The sequence below is a fragment of the Heliangelus exortis genome, chromosome 29 (assembly GCF_036169615.1).
Source record: "Heliangelus exortis chromosome 29, bHelExo1.hap1, whole genome shotgun sequence".
NCBI lineage: Eukaryota > Metazoa > Chordata > Aves > Apodiformes > Trochilidae > Heliangelus > Heliangelus exortis.
In genome coordinates, this window is record NC_092450.1 from 4,231,881 (window position 1) to 4,252,472 (window position 20,592).

Sequence of the window (20,592 nt, forward strand, 5' to 3'; positions counted from 1 at the left end):
GAGGAGCCTCACAGCATGAGCCCGGCCCTGATCTGGCACCGACCTGCAGCTCTTTACCGTTAGCCCGGAGCAAAGAGCGGCCCCGGAGCTCTTGGCCCTCCCAACTCTGTCAATATTTGCCAGCAGCAGCTCCAGCGCCGGCGTTTCACCTTCCAGGAAAGGGCTGGAGCCGGCAGGGGTTCCTGTAAGCGCCGATAAGCCGGGGAGGAAGGAGGAATGGTTCTTGCCAGTTGCTTTCCCAGGAGCTGCCTCTGGCAGAGAGTGTGGCAATGCCCTGGGATGTTGTGAGGGGCAGCGGGGGGGCTCCAGCCTTATCTCTGCTCCTGCCCTGGGCTGGGAAGGTGAGGGAAGGCAGGGACAGGGACCCCCAGGGCACCCACTGGAGCTTGGCTCGGTCTCCACCATGGTCAGGCTGGGCATGGGGTGGGGGTGCTGGCAGTCATGGGATGTGAGCATGGGACCAGTGAGAGGAAGTGGGGCAGGGAGAGCCTGTGGTGGCCAAACAGCCCTGGGGGAGGCCGTGGGGGCTTGCCAGGGCCAGGGGAGATGCCCACAGCTTCTGGCTCTGTGGCTTTATGTGGGCACAGCCATTGCCTTTCCTGCTTTGAGGGGTCCTGTCCCATTGTGGTGGTTCTGGGAGGGCTCTGGGCACATCCCCAGGCAGATTCCCCTTGTAGCAGCAGCAAAAGGGTGACAGCCTGACTGCCCTCCCGCTGCCACCACCCCCCTCACAACCAGGGCCCGTGGTGAGGCTGCAGCACCCAGGGGGGCTCTGCAGAGCCCTGAGCATTCATCACACCTGTGCTCACCCTCCTGATGCAGGCTGGGGATGCTCTGAGGTGCCAGGGTTGGGGTGAGCCCCCCCTGAGCTGCCAGCAGGTCCTGGCAGGGTGCTGGTACTGGGGCTGCTCCTGGCTGCTGCCCTGGGTCAGCGCTTTCAGGCTGGTGCTTTCTAGGAACCGACTCTTGCCCAAGAGGGCTCGTTGGGTGTGGGAGGAAGCTGAATCCCCCCCCCCCCCGGGTGCTTCCTGGCCCTCTGTGGACCTGTGCCACATCGCTGGGGGCCAGGGGTGCTGGTTTCCACTGAGGTGATGTCAGTGACTGCAGTGGAAATGAGCCAGTTCCCTCCTGCCCCATCTCTGTCCCCACGCCCTGGTCACGCGGTGTGTGTCCCCCCCCACGCAGGAGAGGCGGGCAGTCTGGGTGCTGGAGCAAAAATAGACTTTATTTCCATTTTTATTGCGTATAAAAAAAAAATAGCTGGTGTTTCTCTGGGGCTGACCTAACCACAGAAATAAATACAGTACAAAACAGGCCACGCGCGAGCCCAGCTGGGCAGCTGTGGAATTCCCTGTGGGAAAATATGGCTGTGTGGGACAGTGGGAGCTGCCCCAGGGGCTATGTGGGGCTCGGGGCAGCCAGGAGTATGTGAAATAATAACTTAAACTGCAATAAATAGACAGAGTTTAGCAGGGAAGGGGGAAGGGCAGAGTGAGGATGCAGCCTCCCTAAAGGAAAAGCCTCATCCCGAGAGGCTGCTGCACCCTCCAGCACCTCCGTTTTCCTCTCCCTGCCTCTTACTTAATGGCTAATAAATATTAATTAATATAACTATGCCTAATAGAAATAACAACCCTCAGGTCTGTCCCTGCAGGCTGTAGCCCAGGGAGGGAAATGCTCTGAGGCATCTTCATCCAAAGATGTATTTCCCAGGCCAGGCAGGATGCCACAGGGGTACCTTGGGGAAACTGAGGCACACACAGTGCCAGCGGCAGGGGGGCTGGGCAGAGCAGAGGAGTGGCTGCAGAGGCTGAACCCAGCTCCCAAACCTCATAGCAGAGATACACTTTTGTTTAAATATTAAACGAGAGATGCTGTGCACAACACCTACGCACGGGTGGCAGCACAGGGCCGGCCACCCTGCTCAGGGGCCGGGGAGCACGGGGACCTCCCTGGCCCCATAAATATTAAATAGCAATAAATATTAAGCAGAAAAGCCGGGTGCTCCCTGGGAAGGGGGCTTGGGCTGGGACATAAATAAATAGGGTGGGTGGCCAGGTGTCAGAGGTGGGCGAGGTGCCGCAGCGCCCGGTACGCCGTCTCCAGGAACCGCTGGAAGTTGGCCAGGATGAAGAAGCCACCGACCTGCTGGTGGAAGTGGGAGGAGAAGGCAGAGAGGGGACCCTGGTCCTTGGTGGGGTACGTCACTGTGGCCAGGCCCAGGTCCTCCATCTGCAGTGGGACAGAGAGGACAGCGTCAGCTCCAGACCCTGAGACACCCCAGGAGGTGTGCAGCATCCTGGTGGGAGCCTGGGGGTGCAAAGCCCATATCCCTGCTGTACCCACCCCATCACCCCCCTTACCTGCTGCTGGATGTTGGAGGAGAGGTTGGCAGTGTCCAGCTGCAGGGTCTCCACCAGCCTGGCGTGTTCTGGCAGCAGCTCCAGGATGGCAGCGAGGGAGCTGTGGTAGGCACGGAGCCCATCGCGGAGCTGGCTGAGACAAACCTCCTGCGGTGGGCACAGCAAGGTCAGGGGGCTTGGCATAGCCTGGGCACCGAGCCATGGTGGGCTTCAGGCTGCCACAAGCAGTGAAAGCAGTGGAGCTGAGACCGGCCAGCTCGTGGCAGGGATGGCTGCCGGCACTCACTGCCTGGAAGGTGCGGCCGTGGCACTGCTCCAGCGATGTCTGCGTGATGCCCAGGTCCTGCCGCACCAGCAGCAGCTCTTCCTCCTTGCACAGCTGGAAGGTGTTACACTGTGGAAGAGGGGGACAGGGTCAGGGTGGCTGAAGGACCCCAACACCCCATCCTTGAGCCGTGGGATTCCCCCAGAACCCAACCAGGAGGAGGGAGGGGATGGGGTGAACCAGACACGTGATGAGATGGGGACGGGACAAGAGCAAACTGTGGCAGGGCTGCCCCAGCTGGCACATCCCCAGGGAGGTCCTCAAGCATCTCCAAGGGTCACAACCCCTGCTGGTGCTCCAGGACCCCGGGGCTGGGCAGCACTGGCTCCCGGCCTTGTGGTGCTGATAAGGCCAGGGAGGGGAAGGTCCCCTTATCTGTGACCCCACAGCAGCGGTGGCCGCCACCCCCCCCTCCCTTGGGACCCTGGGAACTCACCACCACCTGCTGCAGCACGGCCACATCCCCCTTGATTTTGCGGGTGAATTCGAGGTTCTTGTGCAGGAAGAGTTGGAAGTCCTGGTCCCCTGAGAGCTCACCCAGAGGTGCTCCATCCAGTGCCCGCCACAGCAGCACACCCAGCAGCAGTGTCAGCCCGTCTGCGGGACAGGAGACAGGGGCTCAGCACCCACCTGGGACCCTTGCCCCAACCCTGCAGCAGGAGCTGGGCTCAGCACCCAGACCCAAAGCCCTGGGGGATGGCAGAACCATTTCTGGCTGGAGAAGAGGCAGAGAGCCCCCCAAAACTGGAGTGGGGGTACCTGGTGTCCCATGGGGCTGGGGGCTCCAGGTGTGCAGGTGCAGTGGGTGCTTCAGGTTTGATGGGTGCGGTGGGGGGGGTGAGGGGTGCAGTGAGTGCTGTGGGTGCTGCAGGAGCAGCGGGTGCTGTGGGTACTCACGGGTGAGGGTGCACATGGTGCCCGGCTTCTCCTCTCCTCCTCTCGGCAAGTGCCTCCTGCTCGGGCTCTGGGTGGCCTCATCGATCGGGACATTTATAGCGGGGCCCGGGGATTCACGCCGATGTGGCAACAGCGCCGATTGCTTCAGTGTCTTAATCACCAACATGCAAATCATGGGAACCCGGGGGCTCCGGCCGCTGCCCGCCCCGTGCTGCCCGAGGGGCTTTCCCAGGGCCAGGGGGCAGCGGTGCCCCTTGAGGAGGTGGTGGGTGCCCGGGGCAGCCCTGGCACCGGGCGGGTGCTGGGACGGTGCTGGTGGTGACTCATTAACAGGCTGAACGGTGACCAGCAGGGTCACTGCGAGTGACCGGGCCAGGGGACAGTGGCTTTTCCTTCCAGGCTTGACACCTTCCCCAGCCCAGGTGGGCATCAGCCCCACCGGCAGCACCAGCCCCTCACCCTGGGAATTGGGGCTGGGACCCTCAGGGTGGTGGGACCAGCTGGAGGTGGACAAGGTGACTGGGTCATGCTCCATGTCCCAGGATGCAGCACCGAGCACACCAGGACCCCCCCAGCTCGGGGCCATCCCCCCTGTTCCTTTAGGGAAGTGGCAGCCAGGGCAGCCCCGGAGCAGGTCCAGCTGCTCCCTGCCCCGCCACCTCCCCGCTGTACTGATGAGGGAATTTTGGCTCGTGCTGCTTCCCGCAAGTGAATCCAGGAGGATCGCCTGGGCTGGTGCCAGCTGGACCGGCTCCCGCCCAGCACGGGCCAGCTGGAGTCTGAGGGGCACCCACTGACCCACAGCATCTGGGCAGGGCGACCCCGGGGTGAGGCTGCACACGGGGGTCTCACGCTTCCCCACTGACCCCCTGCCTAGACCCAGGTCCTGACACTGTCCCTGTGCTGGTTGTGAGGCTGGGGATGGGGACAGGAACCACCCGGGGGCTCCAGCCAATCAGTCAGTAGCACCCAGGGCCGCACCCAGCACAACGCAGGTGTTAACTCTGAAGCCTAATGATGCCTTCACTTCCCAGGACCTGGCAGCACTGCTGATCTGCCTTCAGGCTGCCTGAAAGGACCTTGGCAGAGGTACCTGGTCAGGGGTTTTTCTGGGAGCACCGTCCCCCAGTTCTGCTCTTGCCCACTGTGGAGCTGGGGGGAGCCACTGCCCTTCCAGACCTCCCCTCAGGGGCCTCAGCACAGTGACCCCCAGTCCCTGCAGGATCACCCCAGGGATGTTTCCAGTGTGGAGGTGCTGCCTCAGGAGGTTGGTGCTTTCAGGAATTGGGGTGGGGGGGGATATGAATCAGTGCCTGGTGGGGGCCCAAAACCCCTGTTAGCTTTCCAAGGAAGGAAGTGGTGGCTGGACCTGAAACCATGTGGGTGTTGGGGCGCAGGGCTGACCTGGGGCCTGTCCCAGGCACCCACCCTGCCATGGTTCTGCCTCGTGGCCACTTCTGCTCCCCTGGGCCTGACGCAGCACCCACAGACCCTTCCTGGTGTTTGTCAAGACCCAAACACTTCCATGGAGTCCCTGTGCTGGATCCATCCCATCCTGGTGCTGGCTGGGCTCTTGCCTTCCCTGCTCCACCCTGGCTGCTGGGCTCAGCCCAGGGACCTCCGGGGTGCTCCTGACGTCAGGACAGGCTGCGTCCATCACCCTGGGGCAGCCCCACACTTGACCCTCATCCCGACATTGGTGCACTGGGAGATTCCCAGATTTCAGCACAGGATGAGCCCAGCTGGTCCCAGATGCTGGCAGGACTCGAGGGGGTGCTGCACATCCCCTGTCCCCACAGCTGGCATCTGCAGGGGGCTGTGGGGCACAGGGAGGGCAGAGCCTGACCCCCTCCCCTGTGCCTTTACCAGCAGGGTGAGGGGGTGGCAGGGGCTCAACCCTTCCCCTGGGTCCCAAAGCCCCCATCTCTTTGTCCTGGAGCCAGTGCCAGTACCGTGGGGACATCAGTCCCAGCCTGAGGGGTGGCCCCTACTCACTGCCCCCAGCCCTAGGGGGGTCAGGTGCAGATCACAGAAATCAGACCTAGAAGCACTCAGGGTCCCAAGAAACCCGCAAGAGGAGGCGACCAAGATGGTGTTTTTCTAACTTTTATTTTAAAAGTCATAATTGAAGCTTAACAAAGTTTGACCCCATTATTGTTGTGAGAGCTGGGGGCACCCGCGGTCCCGGGCTTCTGCCCCCCACCTGCCCTGGCCCCACATCCCCCAGAGCTCCCAATTCCTGGCCTGCGCCTCTGCCGGGCTCAGCCACGACCATCACCACCAGTGACCTTAAAAGAATGTTTGGTTTGTGGGGAAGGGGGAACAGGGGCCCAGGGCACCCCCCTGTCCCCTCCCACAGCACAGACATGCAGGTATTTAAAAAAGAAAGGCAGAGGGGGAGAGGGCTGCGGGGGGCTACGCTCAGACAGCATCTTCCCTAGGGACAAATAAAAAAATACAGCTGGGTCCAAGGGTCATGGGAAACCGTCGTCATCGTCCTCTGCCATCTCCTTGGCAAACTCCAGGTCCTGCTGCTCACGCTCCCGGCGCTCCTGCAAGGCAAAGGTGGAGGTTGGTGGCAGCTTGGGGACAGAAGTTGTGTCCTTCCCATGACCTCGGTGGACACTGGGCTGCAGGGACACAGGTGAGGTCTCACCTCTGCAGATTCCAAGTCCTTGTTGTAAGATTTGGGAGGGAATCTCATGGCCTGTTAAAAAAAAAAAAAAAAAAGGAAAGAGCTCAGAGCTGTGAAATGCCACAACTCTGCCTGCAGTCCCCTTGTCCCCTTGTCTGGGACCTTGCTGTCCCCTGGCCCTGCCACCCTCACCTTGACAGACATGTTGTGGATGTCGAGGCAGAAGGAGATGCGCTGGTGGAAGGCCAGCTGGGGCTCACGGGTGGAGTAGATGTCAATCATCTCCTTGGACTGGACGTAGCCCTTCTCGTGGTTGATGCTGGCCTCAATGACACCGTCCCGGATGGCCTGCAAGCCGAGGGCACGCGGTCAGGGCACCCGTTGGCTGTGGCAGTTTAGAGTGAAGGGAGGAGCTGGCTGCTGTGACAGGAGCGGCGGGCTCAGGACACAGCGCAGGGAGGGGACGTGGTGCCCTGAGTGTCCCCAGCAGCCCTGGGGACACTAAAATCACTCAACCTAAAACTGGTGGCTGCCTGACTGTGAGGAAGGGGGCTGAGGGCAGCCCAGGACCCCGAGGGACAGGACTACCTTGGCGACAATGAACTCTGCATCCTCCGGACTGTCCAGCTGCAGTTTCTGGGCAATGTCAGCCAGGGAGATGCGGGAGTAGGAGAGGCTGATCATCCTGACACCTGTGTGGGAGCATGGAGAGTGGAGCCCCCTGGGTCAGGTGGCCCTGTTTGTGTCCCCAAACACCCCAGTTACCTCTTACCTGTCTTGATGACATTGTGTCTCAGCCGGATGATCAGGGTGTAGGTGCCATCAGCCTGAAACTTATCCCCAAACTGATCAAGGACTTGGTTGAACTTGGCCAGGTTCCCAGTCCTGACGGCTGGAGGAGGGAATGTGTTAATTGGGAATGGGGTAAGGGTTGGGACGTGGTGGGGATTGAAGGGAAAGGAGAGAAATCTCATCCAAGGCAGCTCGTACCCTGAGTCAGGAGGAAATAGGGCATGAGCGAGCGCTTCAGGGAGGGCTGTCGGAACTGGAGCCTGTCCGGGATCTCCCCCAGCAGCAGCTCCACCACGATCAGCAGCTTGTGCACCTGGAGCAGGAAGAGCTGATGAATCCCCAGCCTTGAGGCAGGAGGTTTTTGGTCCCTGCCAGCTCCCCTGTTCCCACTCACCGTCTGCTTGAAGCCCACGGCCGTGTGCTGCGGTGCCTTCCGCAGGGCGTTGGTCATGGTCCTGCGCGCCTCCGAGTACTCCAGCTGGATGGCCTTGATCCGCCCTGTGCTCGGGGGGCGTTGGAAAAGCCACTGAGTGGATCCAACCCGACCCACCCAGATGGGGCTTCAAATCCTGCCTGGAAGCCCCATCTCCAGCTGCTCAAAGAGTTTTGGTTTTTTTTGTTTTTTGGTTTTTTTTTTTTTGGGGGTGGGGTGGGGGGAAGCAGAGAACCTCGATCTGGGGTGCAGCCCAAGCGTTGCGTGGGACCCTGGGCAGCATCTCACCTGTGTAGTAGAGGTACCGAGCCCACTCGTTGTTGTTGGCCTGTTCAGGAAACACTGACTTGGAAACGAGTTTTTCTGCTTGGTCGTAGAGGTTGTAGTGGAGATAGTTCCTCAGCAGCAGGTTCAGGAGGGTGGCCTGACCATCAGCGTCGTGGCGCAGCGTGGCCGTCCGTAACCGGGCGTGCAGGAAGCTGCAGGAAAGGGAGAGAACGTGTCAGGGAGGGGGAAAGAACCTGCACTGCTCCCCAAGGCACCTGGGACCCAAAGGGAGAGAATGTGTCAGGGAGGGGGAAAGAACCTGCACTGCTCCCCAGGGCACCCAGGACCCAAAGGGAGAGAACATGTCAGGGAGGGGGAAAGAAACTGCACTCCCAAGGCACCTGGGACCCAAAGGGAGAGAATGTGTCAGGGAGGGGGAAAGAACCTGCACTCCCAAGGCACCTGGGACCCACCTACCTCCTGACCACGTCGAGTTTGTTCAGGAATTCATAGATGCGGGAGTGGTAGTAATAACATTTTGCCACCACCAGGTCAAGGGCCCGGCGGTTTTGGGAACTGATCTTCTGCATCAGCTCATCAGACACTTTCTGAGCCTGCAGGAGGGAAAGAGAGGTCAGAGCAGAGGAACTGCAGCCAGAGAAGAGCAGAGAAACAGTCCAGAAAGAGCAGAAAGACAAAACAAGGCTGCAGGGTGGAACCCGAGGGCCTCCAAGGGCAGCTGAGACAAAGGGGAAAGTGTGGGGCCACAGCCAGACAGGTCCCTGAGGTTGTGCTGCAGGAATCTCACCTCTGGGTACCGCTTGCTGTTCATCAGGTGGATGACCAGCAGGAGCTGGAGGTAGGTCTCCACTTCTGGCAGGAGTGGGGCTGAAGCCGCCTTCCCCGTCCGCGGGCGGAACTGCAGCTCTGCTTCTGTGTCCATGGACTGGGGGGAGAGAGGTGTTGGACCAGCACCCCCTCCTGTGCCACTGCCACCACCACCGAGGCTTGTCCCCACCCAGCCCATCCCCAGGGACAGCTCTGCTTGAGGTGTGACACTGGAGCCAGCCAGCTGCTGGCACCACATCCCGGTCCCCAGCAGCCCAGCTCATCCCAGACACTCCTGAGCCACGTGTTCTAAGTGTCCCCAAACCCTCCCTGTCCCCACTGCCCTCCTGCCCGGCACAGCAGCACTCTGGAGGCTCCTTGGCACAGGAAAAGTGTCCCCTCTCTGTCCCCTGCTGCCATACCTCCTCCAGGAAGCCGAGGAGGAAATCCCGGGTGGTGCTGTTGGAGGTGAAGAAGCCCGTGATGGCTTTGTGGAGAACGTTGGAGTTGAGTCTGCGGGAGGTGGAGGGCAGTGCCCGCAGGGCCCGCAGGACATAGCGTGGCTCCTTCCCCGACACGGCCTTTTCCAGCTGCTTCACGTGCTCCTTGATATCTGCGGGGCAGGAGGGGCGGTGAGTGCAGCTGCCGGAGCGAAGCCGGTGCCGGGATCCCCGGCTGCCCCTCCGCCTGCCCGCGGCACCGGGGCTGTGCGGCCTCAGCGTCCTGTGAGACCCGACCTTCCCAACCACATAACACAGCCCCACCTCCCTTCACCTCACAGCCCCCTCGTGTCCTCCCGTTCCCCTCTTCCCACATCCCTTCCAGCCCCTCTCTCCTTGCCCCACTCCTCCTCCTCCTCCTCTGCAAGGATCCCCCCACTCAGGACCCCCTAACCACCCCCTTAGTCTCCCCGACCTATCCCCGGTCTTTCCCTCCCCCAACACTCAGATCCCCCTTCCGGAAACCTCTCTCAGCCCCTTTCTTCCCCCAGGACCCCCCTGCGATCCCCTCAGCCCGCGCTTTCCCCCCCCCCCCTCACCCTCCAACGTGATGGCGTCAAGCTCCCGCTGCGGCTGCCGCTCCCCGGTCCCCTCGGCCGTCGCCGCCGCCGTCTCCTCCTGCATCTCGACGTCCGGGGGGGCAGGCGGTGGCCCATCGGGGGGGGCTTTGGCCTTGTCGCCGCGGCGGCGGGACGCACCCTCCTGCTTCATGGCCGGGCGCGCCGGGCCGGCCGTGACACTGCAACAACCGCGGGGCACGCCGGGAGCCGCCAGGCACGGCCAGCCGAGCGCCAGACAGGCCCTGCAGCCGAGCGCCGAGCATCGCACCGCTCTGCTCGGCTCTTTCCGCCGAGCTCTCGGGTGTTGCCCGACGGCCGCTCGGGTGTTTCTCGGCCCTTCCCGCCCTGCTGCCCGCGCGTGCGCGGTCGCTCCTCGCCCTCTGCGGTGTGAGGTGGGGTGTGAGGAGCGGGGTGTGAGGCGGGGAGCGTGAGGCGGGGGGCGTGAGGCGGGGGGCGTGAGGCGGGGGGCGTGAGGCGGGGGGCGTGAGGCGGGGGGCGTGAGGAGCGGGGTGTGAGGCGGGGAGCGAGGCGGGGAGCGTGAGGAGCGGGGTGTGAGGCGGGGAGCGAGGCGGGGAGCGTGAGGAGCGGGGTGTGAGGCGGGGGGTGTGAGGCGGGGTGTGAGGAGCGGGGGGTGTGAGGAGCGGGGTGTGTGAGGAGCGGGGTGTGAGGCGGGGTGTGCGGAGCGGGGTGTGAGGCGGGGAGCGTGAGGTGTGCGGAGCGGGGTGTGAAGTGTGGGGTGTGAGGCAGGGTGGGTGCTGTGGGAAGTGCATCGGGAGGTGTGCGGGACATAAAGCAGCGCAGGGTGTGCAGTGGGCGGAGCGTAGCAGGAGGCGTGCAGGCTGTGAGGCTGCGTAGGGCATGTGGCGGGATGTGCGGGGCACGGGGAGTGAGCTGTGAGGTGTAAGGTGCAGGGTGTGAGGCAGTGCGAGGTGTGTGGCATGTGGGGTGCGAGGCAGTGCTGGGTGTGAGGTGTGGGGTGTGAGCCACGCAGTGTGGGGTGTGAGGTGTGGGGAGCGAGGCATGTGGCACAGGGAACGCAGTGTGGGGTGTGAGGCATGCGGCATGGATAGTGAGTGAGCTGTGGGGTGTGGGCAATGAGCCGTGGGGGTGTGGAAAGCAAGGCAGGAGGCAAGTGGGGAGTGAGGTGTGAGGCATGGGGCTTCTGGCGTGGGTAGTGTGCCCCACGAGGTGTGGGCCATGAGGCACAGGGAATGAGGAGTGTGGTGTGGGGCGTGGGGAATGAGGTGTGAGGGGGTGCAGGGTGGAGCAGGGCACACGGCATGGGTAGGGAGCCATGAGGTGTGGGGAGTGCGGCCCTCTCGGCGCTGTGCAGGGCTGGGCCCAGCCCCTCGCGTTGTTGTTGCCCTCAGAGCCCAGGTAAGGAGCACTGGGAACCCCCCTGCCTCCCCGAGGGCCTGAGGGGAGCTGGGCCCCCAGGCAGGCATCAATGCTGGGTGGCTGAAAAGGCCTGTGGATTGAAAAGTTGCCTTGAAGAATGCCCAGTTATTCAGGAAGAAATTAATTCTCTTTATTTCTAAAGCAGTAAAGGAAGTACTTATAATGTTCCAAAATGTTGTGATCTATGCCTTGCTGGTGGGGTGTGTGGTGGTGTGCTGGAGGTACTGGTTTATCAGGTTGTTAAAATGCCCTGAGATCCCACAGCTTTGGAACACTTGTTGAGGCACACACAAATAGCAGGCGTGGCCAGGGGAAATTTATTCTTATTAATTACTTCTGATTTATCTTACTGATCGTGTCAGTAACTGTGCACTAGCATTTGTTAGGAAAACTGGGATGATACTAAAGTGCACCTGACAGGATTGTGTTTATTTGGGCTAATGGGTTTCTCAGTTGGCACTCTGCATTCCTGTTGGGGGAAAGGAAAATCAGTTTTGGTATCTGGCTTCTGGCATCCATGAGGAGCTTTCCTGCCTTCTGTCTGCCTTCCTGCTCATTTCACATCTGTGCTGGGTGTTAATAAGTAATTCCTCACCTGCCTAGGGGTACAGTTTGGAGAGAGAAACTGGCTTGTACTTAAAGATGTTCAAATATATGGTCAAGTGACTCACTTTAAATCATCCGTGCTGGGAGGATGTGTGTAGCCTGGTCTCAGTTACTCAGGTGATGGAGGACATACAGGGACACATACAGGGCTGCTACAGCTGAGAAAGCTTTCTCCATACAGGTGGCAGATCCATCTTTCTGGAGCTTCACTCTGCTCATCTCCACCATTGCAGTGGTTAATTTTTCTTCCTTCTCTCGTGTGAAGGAGAGCAAGCTGACATCCAGGCTGAAAGGCCCCCTCCTGTGTTCTATGTCCTGCTCCAAAATGCTCTCAACCTTTGCAACAAAAGCAAGAAAAGCAAAACCAGTGTTAAAACACTGTGGAAATTGTGAAGTAAATGATCTCTGGCTTGTGAGGTGCTTTCCCATCATGGGTGTGCTAAGTAATCTGCATTTATACGTGCCACTTTTCACCCTGGAAGACTTACCATGCTGGTGTAATCAGTTCTTACTGGTGAATTTGTTATGTTTGAGTCATTAAAACTGCAGTGTGTGTGTGTTTTTTGTGTTGTTTTTATTTTTAAAATCTGCAGCCAAAGAAGCCAGGAAATTCTTGCTACCACTTCAAAAATGGTAGTCAGCTGTGTCCAATTTAATGGCTATTAGTTAGAAATCTTGGCTGTGGATGTTTTGGGGAAATTTCTCTCCAAGTGAGTATTTTGATCCCTGCCAAGTTTGAAGCAATTATTCCTCCCCTTTTTCCCAGTGTGAACTGGGATGCTGCTGCCTGCTTGATCATTATCTGAGTGTTGCTTTACTTGACCTATGACCCCTGTGACCTCTTTCTTTGCAGCCAGATGAGGTCCATGTTCTCTTACCAGCTTGAGCTGTTGGGACACAATCTTCTCTTCCAAGGACTCCAGCAGGAGCAGCAGCTGATCCCCCGTGAGCTCTGTGGAATTAGACCAGGTTGGTACCAAAAAAACCTCCACCAGGGTTCAGAGACAACTGGTGAGAGGTTAAGGGTGTCTGTTCCATCTTCTTCAGGTGTTTTCAACTAATTAAATTATTGGCATTTATATTTATACACATATATATATTTATAAATTATGAGTGTAACTGCCCTGTGAGGCAAGTGTGACTGGTACCTGCAAACAGAAGATGGTGACATCAAGTGTGAAGGCTGAGGGAGAGGAGGGGAGGGTTGAGCAGTATTTTCTTGGGTAAAGACCCCTGGAATTTGAGGTAATTGCTCTACCTTTGCCCACACTTTAGTGTGGATTAAACCATCATTGTCCCTACAATGGAAGAAATTATTTTAGGTGTCCCTGTCACAAGTGCCACCAGCCACCCTTACCATCCAGTGCATCCAGGGTGTAGCTGATGGCTCCTGCCAGACTGAAGAGATCATGTTTTGAAGAATTCTCTAAGCTGCTCAACAGGTCTTTTAAGTCTGGGCTTTCTGTTTTCAGCTCACAGCTGCCAGTTTCATAGAGAACTGCTTCCATCTAGGGGGAGAAGGACAAAAAAGTAGGGATCCAAGAGAAGAGGCTGCTGATAGCCCCTTGCAGTCTAACTGCAGAAGCATTTGAGCAGTGGTGGTGTGGTTTTCTCTCCTCCTTAAGCTACTTCTGAGGCTATAATTGAGGATTTAGCTCCAGTTATGGACAGGATATGAAATTTAAGTGGTTTGATACCTTCAGGTCAATCAATTCAGGACATATTTCAGCAGTTGACTCTGTCCTGAGCACCTTTCTGTGTGTGTGGGGATGGAGAGCAGACAGCTGGGCTGAGAGAAGGATTTTTGGCTGGGTGATTGTGGCACAGGAGACTCCTGGGGCAGGAGGTGTGACCATGGATGACTCTGTATTTACAAATCCTGGCAGCAGGAAGAACTTTGCTTACTTTCTGCATCAGTTCTTGAAAGAGGCTCCTGTCTCTCATCACAGCTTTGATGGCTTTTAAGATTGTGAGGGACTGATCGTAAGACTGGGAGAGAATTTCACAGTTCTGTTTAACTTCTGCCTCCAGTGCTCCTAATTTTCCTGGTGAGATACCTGAAAACCAGAAAGAGTCCAAATGTGTCACTTATAAACTAGGCAACCCCATGAGAAGTTTCTTTTAAATTTAGAAATTGAAACTCTTGTTTTGTGAATGCTTTCAAAAGCAATAGGCAGTTTTGAGCAAAAGCAAGGCTTCTGGTGATTTCTGCTCATCCTGAGGGGTTCCATCTTCTCCACAGGGGCTTCAAGTGCAACTGGAAGCAGAAAAGTGCATTGCTCACCATCAGAGTAGAATATGGGTCTCCTTGGTGTTTCAGAGAAGTACTGCAGATCTGCAAGAGGATCAGAAGGGCATTGCTGAGTTAGAAAAACACTTCAAGATGGAGAGGTGGCTTTATTTTTTTTTTTTTAAACCAGAGCTGATGGGTGTTTTCACTCTCCTCCAGCACATTTGTCTTCTGCCCGTTCATTTAAAACTCATTATTCCTTGACCTTGTGCCACATTGGCTCATGGCTTTGGGGCTGTATCAGCCAATAAGTGCATTTAAATACAAATGAATTAAAACTCCAGCTTCTGCTTGACAAGATCTGTGCAGGCACAGGGAAAGGAAGCCAAACGTGGCCTCAAACTCTGCTGCAGGTTTTGTGGCTTTCTCTGGGCTGAGAGAGGAAGTGAGGACAGAGTGTCTTTTTTTTTCCACTACTCTCCCATGGAAGGGCCAGCCAGCTCGTTTCCTCCCTGGCTCTTCTGAGCAAGAAAAGAAAATAAAACCAACCTCTGCCCTCTGTGCTGTTTTTTAACAGGAGCTCTGCACTTCCTGGAATTCAGAGCTGAGACTTCATTGTCTCTCATTTACCAAACCCTCCCAAGCTGCAGCTCTTTCCCCAAGTCTCTCTCTCTCAGCTCACATGAGATGTGTGGCCTTTCCCCAGGTGATTTCTGTCACATTCCCTGTGCCCTTCATGGATGAGCTGAGGGTGGCTGTGAGCCTGAGGGATGCTTCAGAACATTTTTCCTCTTTGCTGGTGTTTGCTGAGTGGAGGAGTTGGTAGTTTCTGAAAGTTACTTACCCCACGATCCCCCTCTTATGGCCAGCTGGATTGCCTTGAAGGCCAGGGTGCAGCCCTTGGGGATGGTTATGCTTTGGATGTTCTTTCTGCTGCCCTGCTCAGGGGGAAAAAGAAAACCCATGACAAGGCTGGGGTGGGGTGTGGGTGCTCAGGAAGGGCTGAGGCTGGGGGGGTATCAAACCTTTGCACAAAACTTGGCATAAAGCTGGGCCATGAAGCTCCCCTCTGCCCCGCTGGACTCCTCGTAGCTGGTCTCCTCTGAGGCTGCTATGGCTTCATGAACCACATACAGATTCTGCTTTGTTTTCTGCAGTTGTTGAATGAAGGAGTGGTTCAGGTTCAGCTTTCTGAAGGAGACAAAGTCTGCACAGTGAGGGAGCCTTGGGTCTAACCTTGGGTTTTGGCTGAAAAAACATTGTGTGAGGGGTAGAGGAGGGCTGGGGGGCACCTCACCTCTTCCCCCAGTGCCTGCCTTACCTTTCTTTTTTCAAGGCCTCCAGTATTTGCATGGGGACGTGGCTCTTCTCCAGCTTGATGGCCCACCCTCTGGACAGGGACATGGCTCCTCCCAGCTCAGCACTGGTGCTGTCCAGGTGGATGCTGAGGCTGCCATCGATGCTGTCAGTGATGCTTTGTTTGACTGTGAACTGGCTCAGAGCTTCAGCCCCTGGGCTGGGGGAGAGGAGGGGCCCTGCAAGAGTTGGGTGTGTGAGCTGAGGCCTGATGGCACAGGCTCAGTGCTGTAACCACTGCACACAGGTGGCAGGGTTCAGGCACAAATGATCCAAACGTTTTCCCTGCGGGAATGGGAACCTCCAGGGTGATCAGTGTGGGCTTTACCTGGGCTTTTCTCGTCCCCTCCTGGCAGCAGCACGTCCTCGAGTCTGTACCACGCCTGTGTGTAGCCAGGGGATGGGCGGAATACAGATTTCCTTTTCCTTCTCACTAGGCAGAAGGTTCTGAAGTGTTCGTGGTCCAAGATGCTGTGAACTGGGACCAGATCTCCCCTGGGATCCAGCTGATTCACCACAGCTTGGGTGACTTTCTTAAACATTCTGCTGTGCCTGAAGGAATCTTGGAACCAGAGTGGAGTGTGCTTGTGCCTGAGGAAAGAGGCAAGGCAGCAAGTTGAGCAGAATGACTCCAAGTACAAGCAGAAGGTTGTACCAAAGTATGTTCCTTTAATAATTAAGAACTTTTCAATACTGAGGAGAACTCCAAAAGCCTCCTCTTGCAGGGAGGTGTTTGGAGGGGCAGGAGGACAAGCTGTGGCTTGATAACGAGCTTTGTACAGACTCAGCCCCTCACTGATGAGCTCCCAGTCGTGGTGCAGCCCCTGTGGGTGCTTATCCCAGCACTGGAGCCTGGTCGTGTGCCTTCAGTTCAGGTACTCTTGCACATAACAGCACATAAAATAACAATTTTCATTGCTAACCTAAACATTGCCCCTTAACCTAAGGTCTTTCATGGTCCTGAATGCTTTTATCTTTAATGCATTGACCCGATGCAGGTTTCTTTTAAAAAAAACACCTTAATTTTTTGCTGGCTTTCACTTTGTCAGTGTTTCCCCCCATGTTTTGCTGCCTGGCAGACAGGGATGGTTTAGCGTTTGTGAACAGATGAAATCACTTTACTCATGCTCTTAAGTCTTAATGCAAGGAAGTGAAAGTACTGAGGGTCAAATACTGGGCTGAGGGGGGGAAGTTGGAGGGCTTGTTCTATGTCAAGAAAATACATCCTCCCCAAAAGATAAAAAAAATTCACCCCAGCACAGGTATGTGGGTATTCCTGGTGCTCTGCCTCTGTCCCTGCAGAGGAGGGCTGGGTGTTGGAGAGTGTAACACAAAGTGTGATGAAGAAAAAATTCATTTACAAATGAAAAAACTTCCTCTACTTACTGAGAAGAAGAAAAACGTGCAGGTCTGTCCCCTCCTCTGCCCCTGGTCGCGTCACAAAGGATGGTGTGTGGGGTGTGATGGAGCTGGGGAGGGGTGGTGGTCTTGTGGCTAATGTGGGATCATTCCAGTGGCAGCCACAAGTCTTGTTCTCTTGGGAGACTTCAAAAGGAAAGAAAAACTAAACCAGAACACTTCCCAGACAGCTTCCTCCACCCTTTTTTGTGCTGAAAGGTACTTGCCTTGTCCTGAAGGGCTTCTTGTCAGCGTGCAGAGCAGAGGCTGTGCTGCTGGAGTGAAGTGGCACTTTAAAGCAGCAGGGCTGGGACAACAGCCCCTCCCCGCCCTTCCGTTCAGGGAGAGGAAGCAACAGCTCCTTTAGAGAGCAAAAAGTCCACTTGTTGCATAATTCCTTCTCCCAGAAGTTTCAGTCATTGGCCTGAGTCAGCCTATGGTGATCTGTCACAGTGGCTGTGTCTCCCTGTTTAAAAGCAAAAATTTAAGGAATCCAAGGCCAGTTTTTACAGGAATACTTACTTTATTAGTTTCTCTTAGAATACTGTACAAAGGAGTAATAAAAATATTCACACTTTATTTTAGAAAGTTCTCTACACGAGACTTCTGTATACACAGCAAAAAGGGCTACTGGGAAAAAAACCACCCTAAAACTTTGTACAATGTCAGAATGTTCCATTAAAAGAAAAAAACAACCAAAAAACAACTAATTGACCTCACTTGGCTCCAAGGAGGATGTGGGTACACAAACACCTGCATGCTTAAAAGATATTATAGGCAATGATGAAGCAACATAGGTCACAAAGAGAAAAATGGGTCTGTTAATGATGGGAACCAGCTCTGAGCCCTTTCCTAGGGCCAGTACCATGCTTCTATTAAAACAAACAAAAAATTAAAGAAGGATTAAAATAGAAGTAGTTGAGAATGAAGTCACCCTAGATCTCAGGCTTTAAAAGTTTTTCTTAAAGGCTTTTTCCTGCCAAGGGTTGGACTGTCTGACATCCTGTTAGCTATGGTAATCAAATCACCAGTCCAGAAGCATCAGGCTGTTGGTACTTGGTTGTTTGTTTTTTCTGAAGCTTTTCTCCTTGAGTGTTCATGGCAGAACAAAAAATGAAAGTGTTATAAGTACCTGCTTTTCCTGTAATTGTTTCTCCATCACAGGACAGAGCCCACTTCTCCAGTTCCCCACAGATGTTTGTCCTGGTCACTACACTGGAAGCCAGTACATGTTTGGGAAGAAAATCTGTTGAGTGTAATGTGATTAAAACCTCATTTAAAACCAATAACCATCAATTATCTCTTTCCTGCAGGTACTAGGAGAAAATTTGACAGTCTAAAAGAATAAGTGGGCAGTCTTTGAACTTGCTTCTGGTTCTCCATGCAAAAGGTAGGCTTCCCCCTGGATCACTGCTATGTTTGTTGCAACTGCCTGTCTGAAAACCCCTCATCCTGCCCACACTCTCCCCATCTCCCTCCTCACAGAAATCACCCCATGAGAGCTTTACTGTTTGGATTTTGCTCTTCAACTTCTGTCTCTGCCAGATGGGCCTTGGAGGGCTGAACCTGCTTCTACCTGAACGTATGAAACACAAATAAAGCAGGAGTGGTTTCAGCAGGGAGCCCCAGAGCTGTGTCTGTTACTCCCACACCACTGCAGGCTGCTCAGCTTAATTTTCCAGCAGGAATCTTGGCTGAGAGCTGCTGGGCCCTGTGACACCAGCAGGATGGAGCCACAGGACTGGTGTGTGAGGGGGGCTAAATCAGAAGTGCTCAGAGGTCCTCCACATAAAAAGACCTCTGGCAGACCCAACAAGTAGCAATTGTGACTGTGGTTCAATTACAATTAACTTATGTTTTTTCTATTTTTAATTAACTGATGCCTACTCTTAAGACAGAAGCTTAAGGAAGATACAATTAGATGTAGAATTAAGTAATTATTAATCTTGCATAGATTCTTAACACATTATTAACACATTATCAAATCTTTCTTCAGCTCTCTCACTTCTTTCCATAATTCTCCAGTTTTTATTTGTTTCCCCTCAATTGGATTAATTGTATGAGTCAAATTAACTTCAGTTATTCTGTGGCAAAAACACCATCCCTGTGTTGTAAACTTGTTTGCCCTGTAACAGACACCTGTGTTATGGCCTTTTTAATCATTTGTGTGGACAAGATAAATCAGAAAAACTTAATATTATAATCAAGGCTTTGCCTAGTGAGAAGTTCCAGACCTTAGGGCTTTAAAAACTGCCTTTTTGAGAAGTTTATAATCCCTTTCTGGTTTATGATTTATGGTTTAATTTAACAAAACAGATTCAGCTGTCTGCAGCATCAGTTAACAGCACAAATACCACCTGCAAAACCTCAGCTGCTGCAATGCCAAGGCCCTCCAGGACTGAAGTGCTGAACTTCAGTGAGCAGAGCTGACCCCCACCTTCAATTTATACCAAAATATTCACACTTTGTGTAACATGAAGATGCTTAGAAATAACCAGAATATGTCCCTCTAAATAGGAGTCGTGTTTTTAAGCATAGAATGATTGTTGCTATTGCAGAAAAGTTGATGCTTTCCCCTGGTATTCTATAAAATAAGTAAATAAGTTTTCCCTTGTCTGGGCACACAGCTTGCACCACAGGCCCAGCCTCAGCCTTCCTTGGAAAGGACCCTGGGAAGTGGTTTTTCCATGGGCATTCCAGGCACTGACTCTGCTCATTCCTTGGCCATTTTGAAGGTATGTATAAACTGATTGAAATAGCTCTACTTTTAAAACAATATTTCTTTATTCATTCATTTATTTATTTTCCAAAAGTCATTGTCTAGTAGCTTTAAGAGCCTGTTAGCTTTAGGGTATATATAGTACCTTCACTGAAGCAGCTGTCCTTGTGTCTTGGGGGTTAAAAGGTTTAACCCCCTCCATCAAGTAAATTGCACATCTGCCAAACTCCCTTTGCTGGAGAACAGCACTTGAGTATCCAGCCTGACTCTTCTCTTTCTACTTTCTTGAAAACTGCCTTTTCACTTAAAATAGTTTCAACGTTCAAATATAGTGGGTAATGATTCTCTGTGCATTCCAGCAGCCCTCTGAGGTACACTAAAGGTTTTCCCCTTCTCTGCAGCAGTCCAGTAGTTAAGTAGGAGATAAAGAAGTCAAGCAGCTTGCTTAAAATGGTTCATGGAGATCTTACACACAACCCTGAAGTTTCCCATCTGTGTCCCATGCTTGGACAATCAGACTGTTGGAACCTCTAAAGCTAGAACTGGCTAATGCAGGAACAAAAATACCATATTTAAAATGTTTTATACCATTGTCAAAGGTGTGAGACAGTATATGCACTAAGACAACAAAAAACACAGCTTACAGGGGGAGCATGAGGAAAAAACACATTTCATCCAGCACTCAGCCTAAAAGAAAAATGGATTGCTTTGAACAGCAGAAAGCCATCACAGCCAGGAAATCTAAACCTGCTTTATTTAGGTGGTAACTTTATGGGAAAAAGGCTCAATTTTGTTCTGATACTAAATACTCTCTTATCAGTAACTCCTTCTGCTGGTCAGGTCAGCTGCTGCTGGTGCTGCTCTCCCACAGCTCCCTCACCCTGGCTGGTGACCACCCCAGGGCTCAGGGGATGGAGGAGCAGAGTCACAGACTTCCAGGTCAGACTGAAAGCAAACACTGAAGTCCATGGAGCTGGACTGAGGAGAAAAATCCCAAATCTGGTCTCTGATGACAGCCAGTGGCTATCCCTCTCCTTTGGCCTGTCCCTGCCAGCCTGCAGCTTCTCCAGCCTGCACTGTGCTTGCCAGGAAGCTCAGTGGCATTTGTTGAGCTTTTCAAATGCAGATGAATCCCTCACCCAAATGCTGTGCTTAAAGTGTGCTTAAAAATGAGCAGTTTGGGGTGGGCAGCAGTTACCCAGACAGATTCTGGTACAAGCTGTAAATAACAAGGATGATTGAGGATCTATTGACCTTTTCCCTGAACTACACAGATGGTACCATC

General features: G+C 54.5%; 3 protein-coding genes and 1 long non-coding RNA gene across 4 annotated transcripts; 1 reads left to right on the forward strand and 3 right to left on the reverse strand.

Moving 5' to 3' along the window:
- Nucleotides 1–1,937: 1,937 nt before the first annotated feature.
- Nucleotides 1,938–4,120, reverse strand: CSF3 (colony stimulating factor 3). Its single transcript, XM_071728261.1, has 5 exons — nucleotides 3,586–4,120; nucleotides 3,125–3,285; nucleotides 2,650–2,757; nucleotides 2,364–2,510; nucleotides 1,938–2,232 (listed from the first exon to the last, which is right to left on the reverse strand). The coding sequence occupies exons 1-5, from the start codon at nucleotides 4,118–4,120 to the stop codon at nucleotides 2,062–2,064; spliced, it is 1,122 nt and encodes a 373-aa protein (XP_071584362.1). The 3' UTR covers nucleotides 1,938–2,061.
- Nucleotides 4,121–5,678: 1,558 nt separating this feature from the next.
- Nucleotides 5,679–9,835, reverse strand: PSMD3 (proteasome 26S subunit, non-ATPase 3). The gene is made up of 12 exons (XM_071728376.1): nucleotides 9,580–9,835; nucleotides 8,963–9,153; nucleotides 8,521–8,658; nucleotides 8,190–8,326; nucleotides 7,734–7,924; nucleotides 7,407–7,510; nucleotides 7,211–7,325; nucleotides 6,993–7,112; nucleotides 6,809–6,912; nucleotides 6,413–6,568; nucleotides 6,242–6,292; nucleotides 5,679–6,137 (listed from the first exon to the last, which is right to left on the reverse strand). The coding sequence occupies exons 1-12, from the start codon at nucleotides 9,749–9,751 to the stop codon at nucleotides 6,060–6,062; spliced, it is 1,557 nt and encodes a 518-aa protein (XP_071584477.1). The 5' UTR covers nucleotides 9,752–9,835; the 3' UTR covers nucleotides 5,679–6,059.
- A 1,268-nt stretch (nucleotides 9,836–11,103) lies between these two features.
- Nucleotides 11,104–15,732, reverse strand: GSDMA (gasdermin A). Its single transcript, XM_071728828.1, has 9 exons — nucleotides 15,519–15,732; nucleotides 15,156–15,369; nucleotides 14,860–15,025; nucleotides 14,679–14,772; nucleotides 13,889–13,939; nucleotides 13,510–13,661; nucleotides 12,962–13,112; nucleotides 12,483–12,556; nucleotides 11,104–11,940 (listed from the first exon to the last, which is right to left on the reverse strand). The coding sequence occupies exons 1-9, from the start codon at nucleotides 15,730–15,732 to the stop codon at nucleotides 11,710–11,712; spliced, it is 1,347 nt and encodes a 448-aa protein (XP_071584929.1). The 3' UTR covers nucleotides 11,104–11,709.
- LOC139788673 (uncharacterized) lies at nucleotides 12,159–15,698 on the forward strand. Its single transcript, XR_011722904.1, has 3 exons — nucleotides 12,159–12,573; nucleotides 13,847–13,995; nucleotides 15,628–15,698. It is a non-coding gene; the product is annotated as an uncharacterized lncRNA (long non-coding RNA).
- Nucleotides 15,733–20,592: the final 4,860 nt, after the last annotated feature.

Coding starts and splice junctions, on each gene's coding strand:
- GSDMA (XM_071728828.1), bottom strand. CDS start 15,732: ATGTTTAAGAAAGTCACCCAAGCTGTGGTGAATCAGCTGGATCCCAGG. Junction 13,662..13,888: donor ACCCATATTCTACTCTGATG/GTGAGCAATGCA, acceptor TCTGGTTTTCAG/GTATCTCACCAGGAAAATTA. Junction 13,113..13,509: donor TTCAAGAACTGATGCAGAAA/GTAAGCAAAGTT, acceptor TTCTCCCCCTAG/ATGGAAGCAGTTCTCTATGA.
- CSF3 (XM_071728261.1), bottom strand. CDS start 4,120: ATGGAGCATGACCCAGTCACCTTGTCCACCTCCAGCTGGTCCCACCAC. Junction 2,758..3,124: donor CCGTGCTGCAGCAGGTGGTG/GTGAGTTCCCAG, acceptor CCTCTTCCACAG/TGTAACACCTTCCAGCTGTG. Junction 2,233..2,363: donor CCTCCAACATCCAGCAGCAG/GTAAGGGGGGTG, acceptor GTCCCACTGCAG/ATGGAGGACCTGGGCCTGGC.
- PSMD3 (XM_071728376.1), bottom strand. CDS start 9,751: ATGAAGCAGGAGGGTGCGTCCCGCCGCCGCGGCGACAAGGCCAAAGCC. Junction 7,113..7,210: donor CTATTTCCTCCTGACTCAGG/GTACGAGCTGCC, acceptor TCCCTCCTCCAG/CCGTCAGGACTGGGAACCTG. Junction 6,138..6,241: donor AGGACTTGGAATCTGCAGAG/GTGAGACCTCAC, acceptor TTTGCCTTGCAG/GAGCGCCGGGAGCGTGAGCA.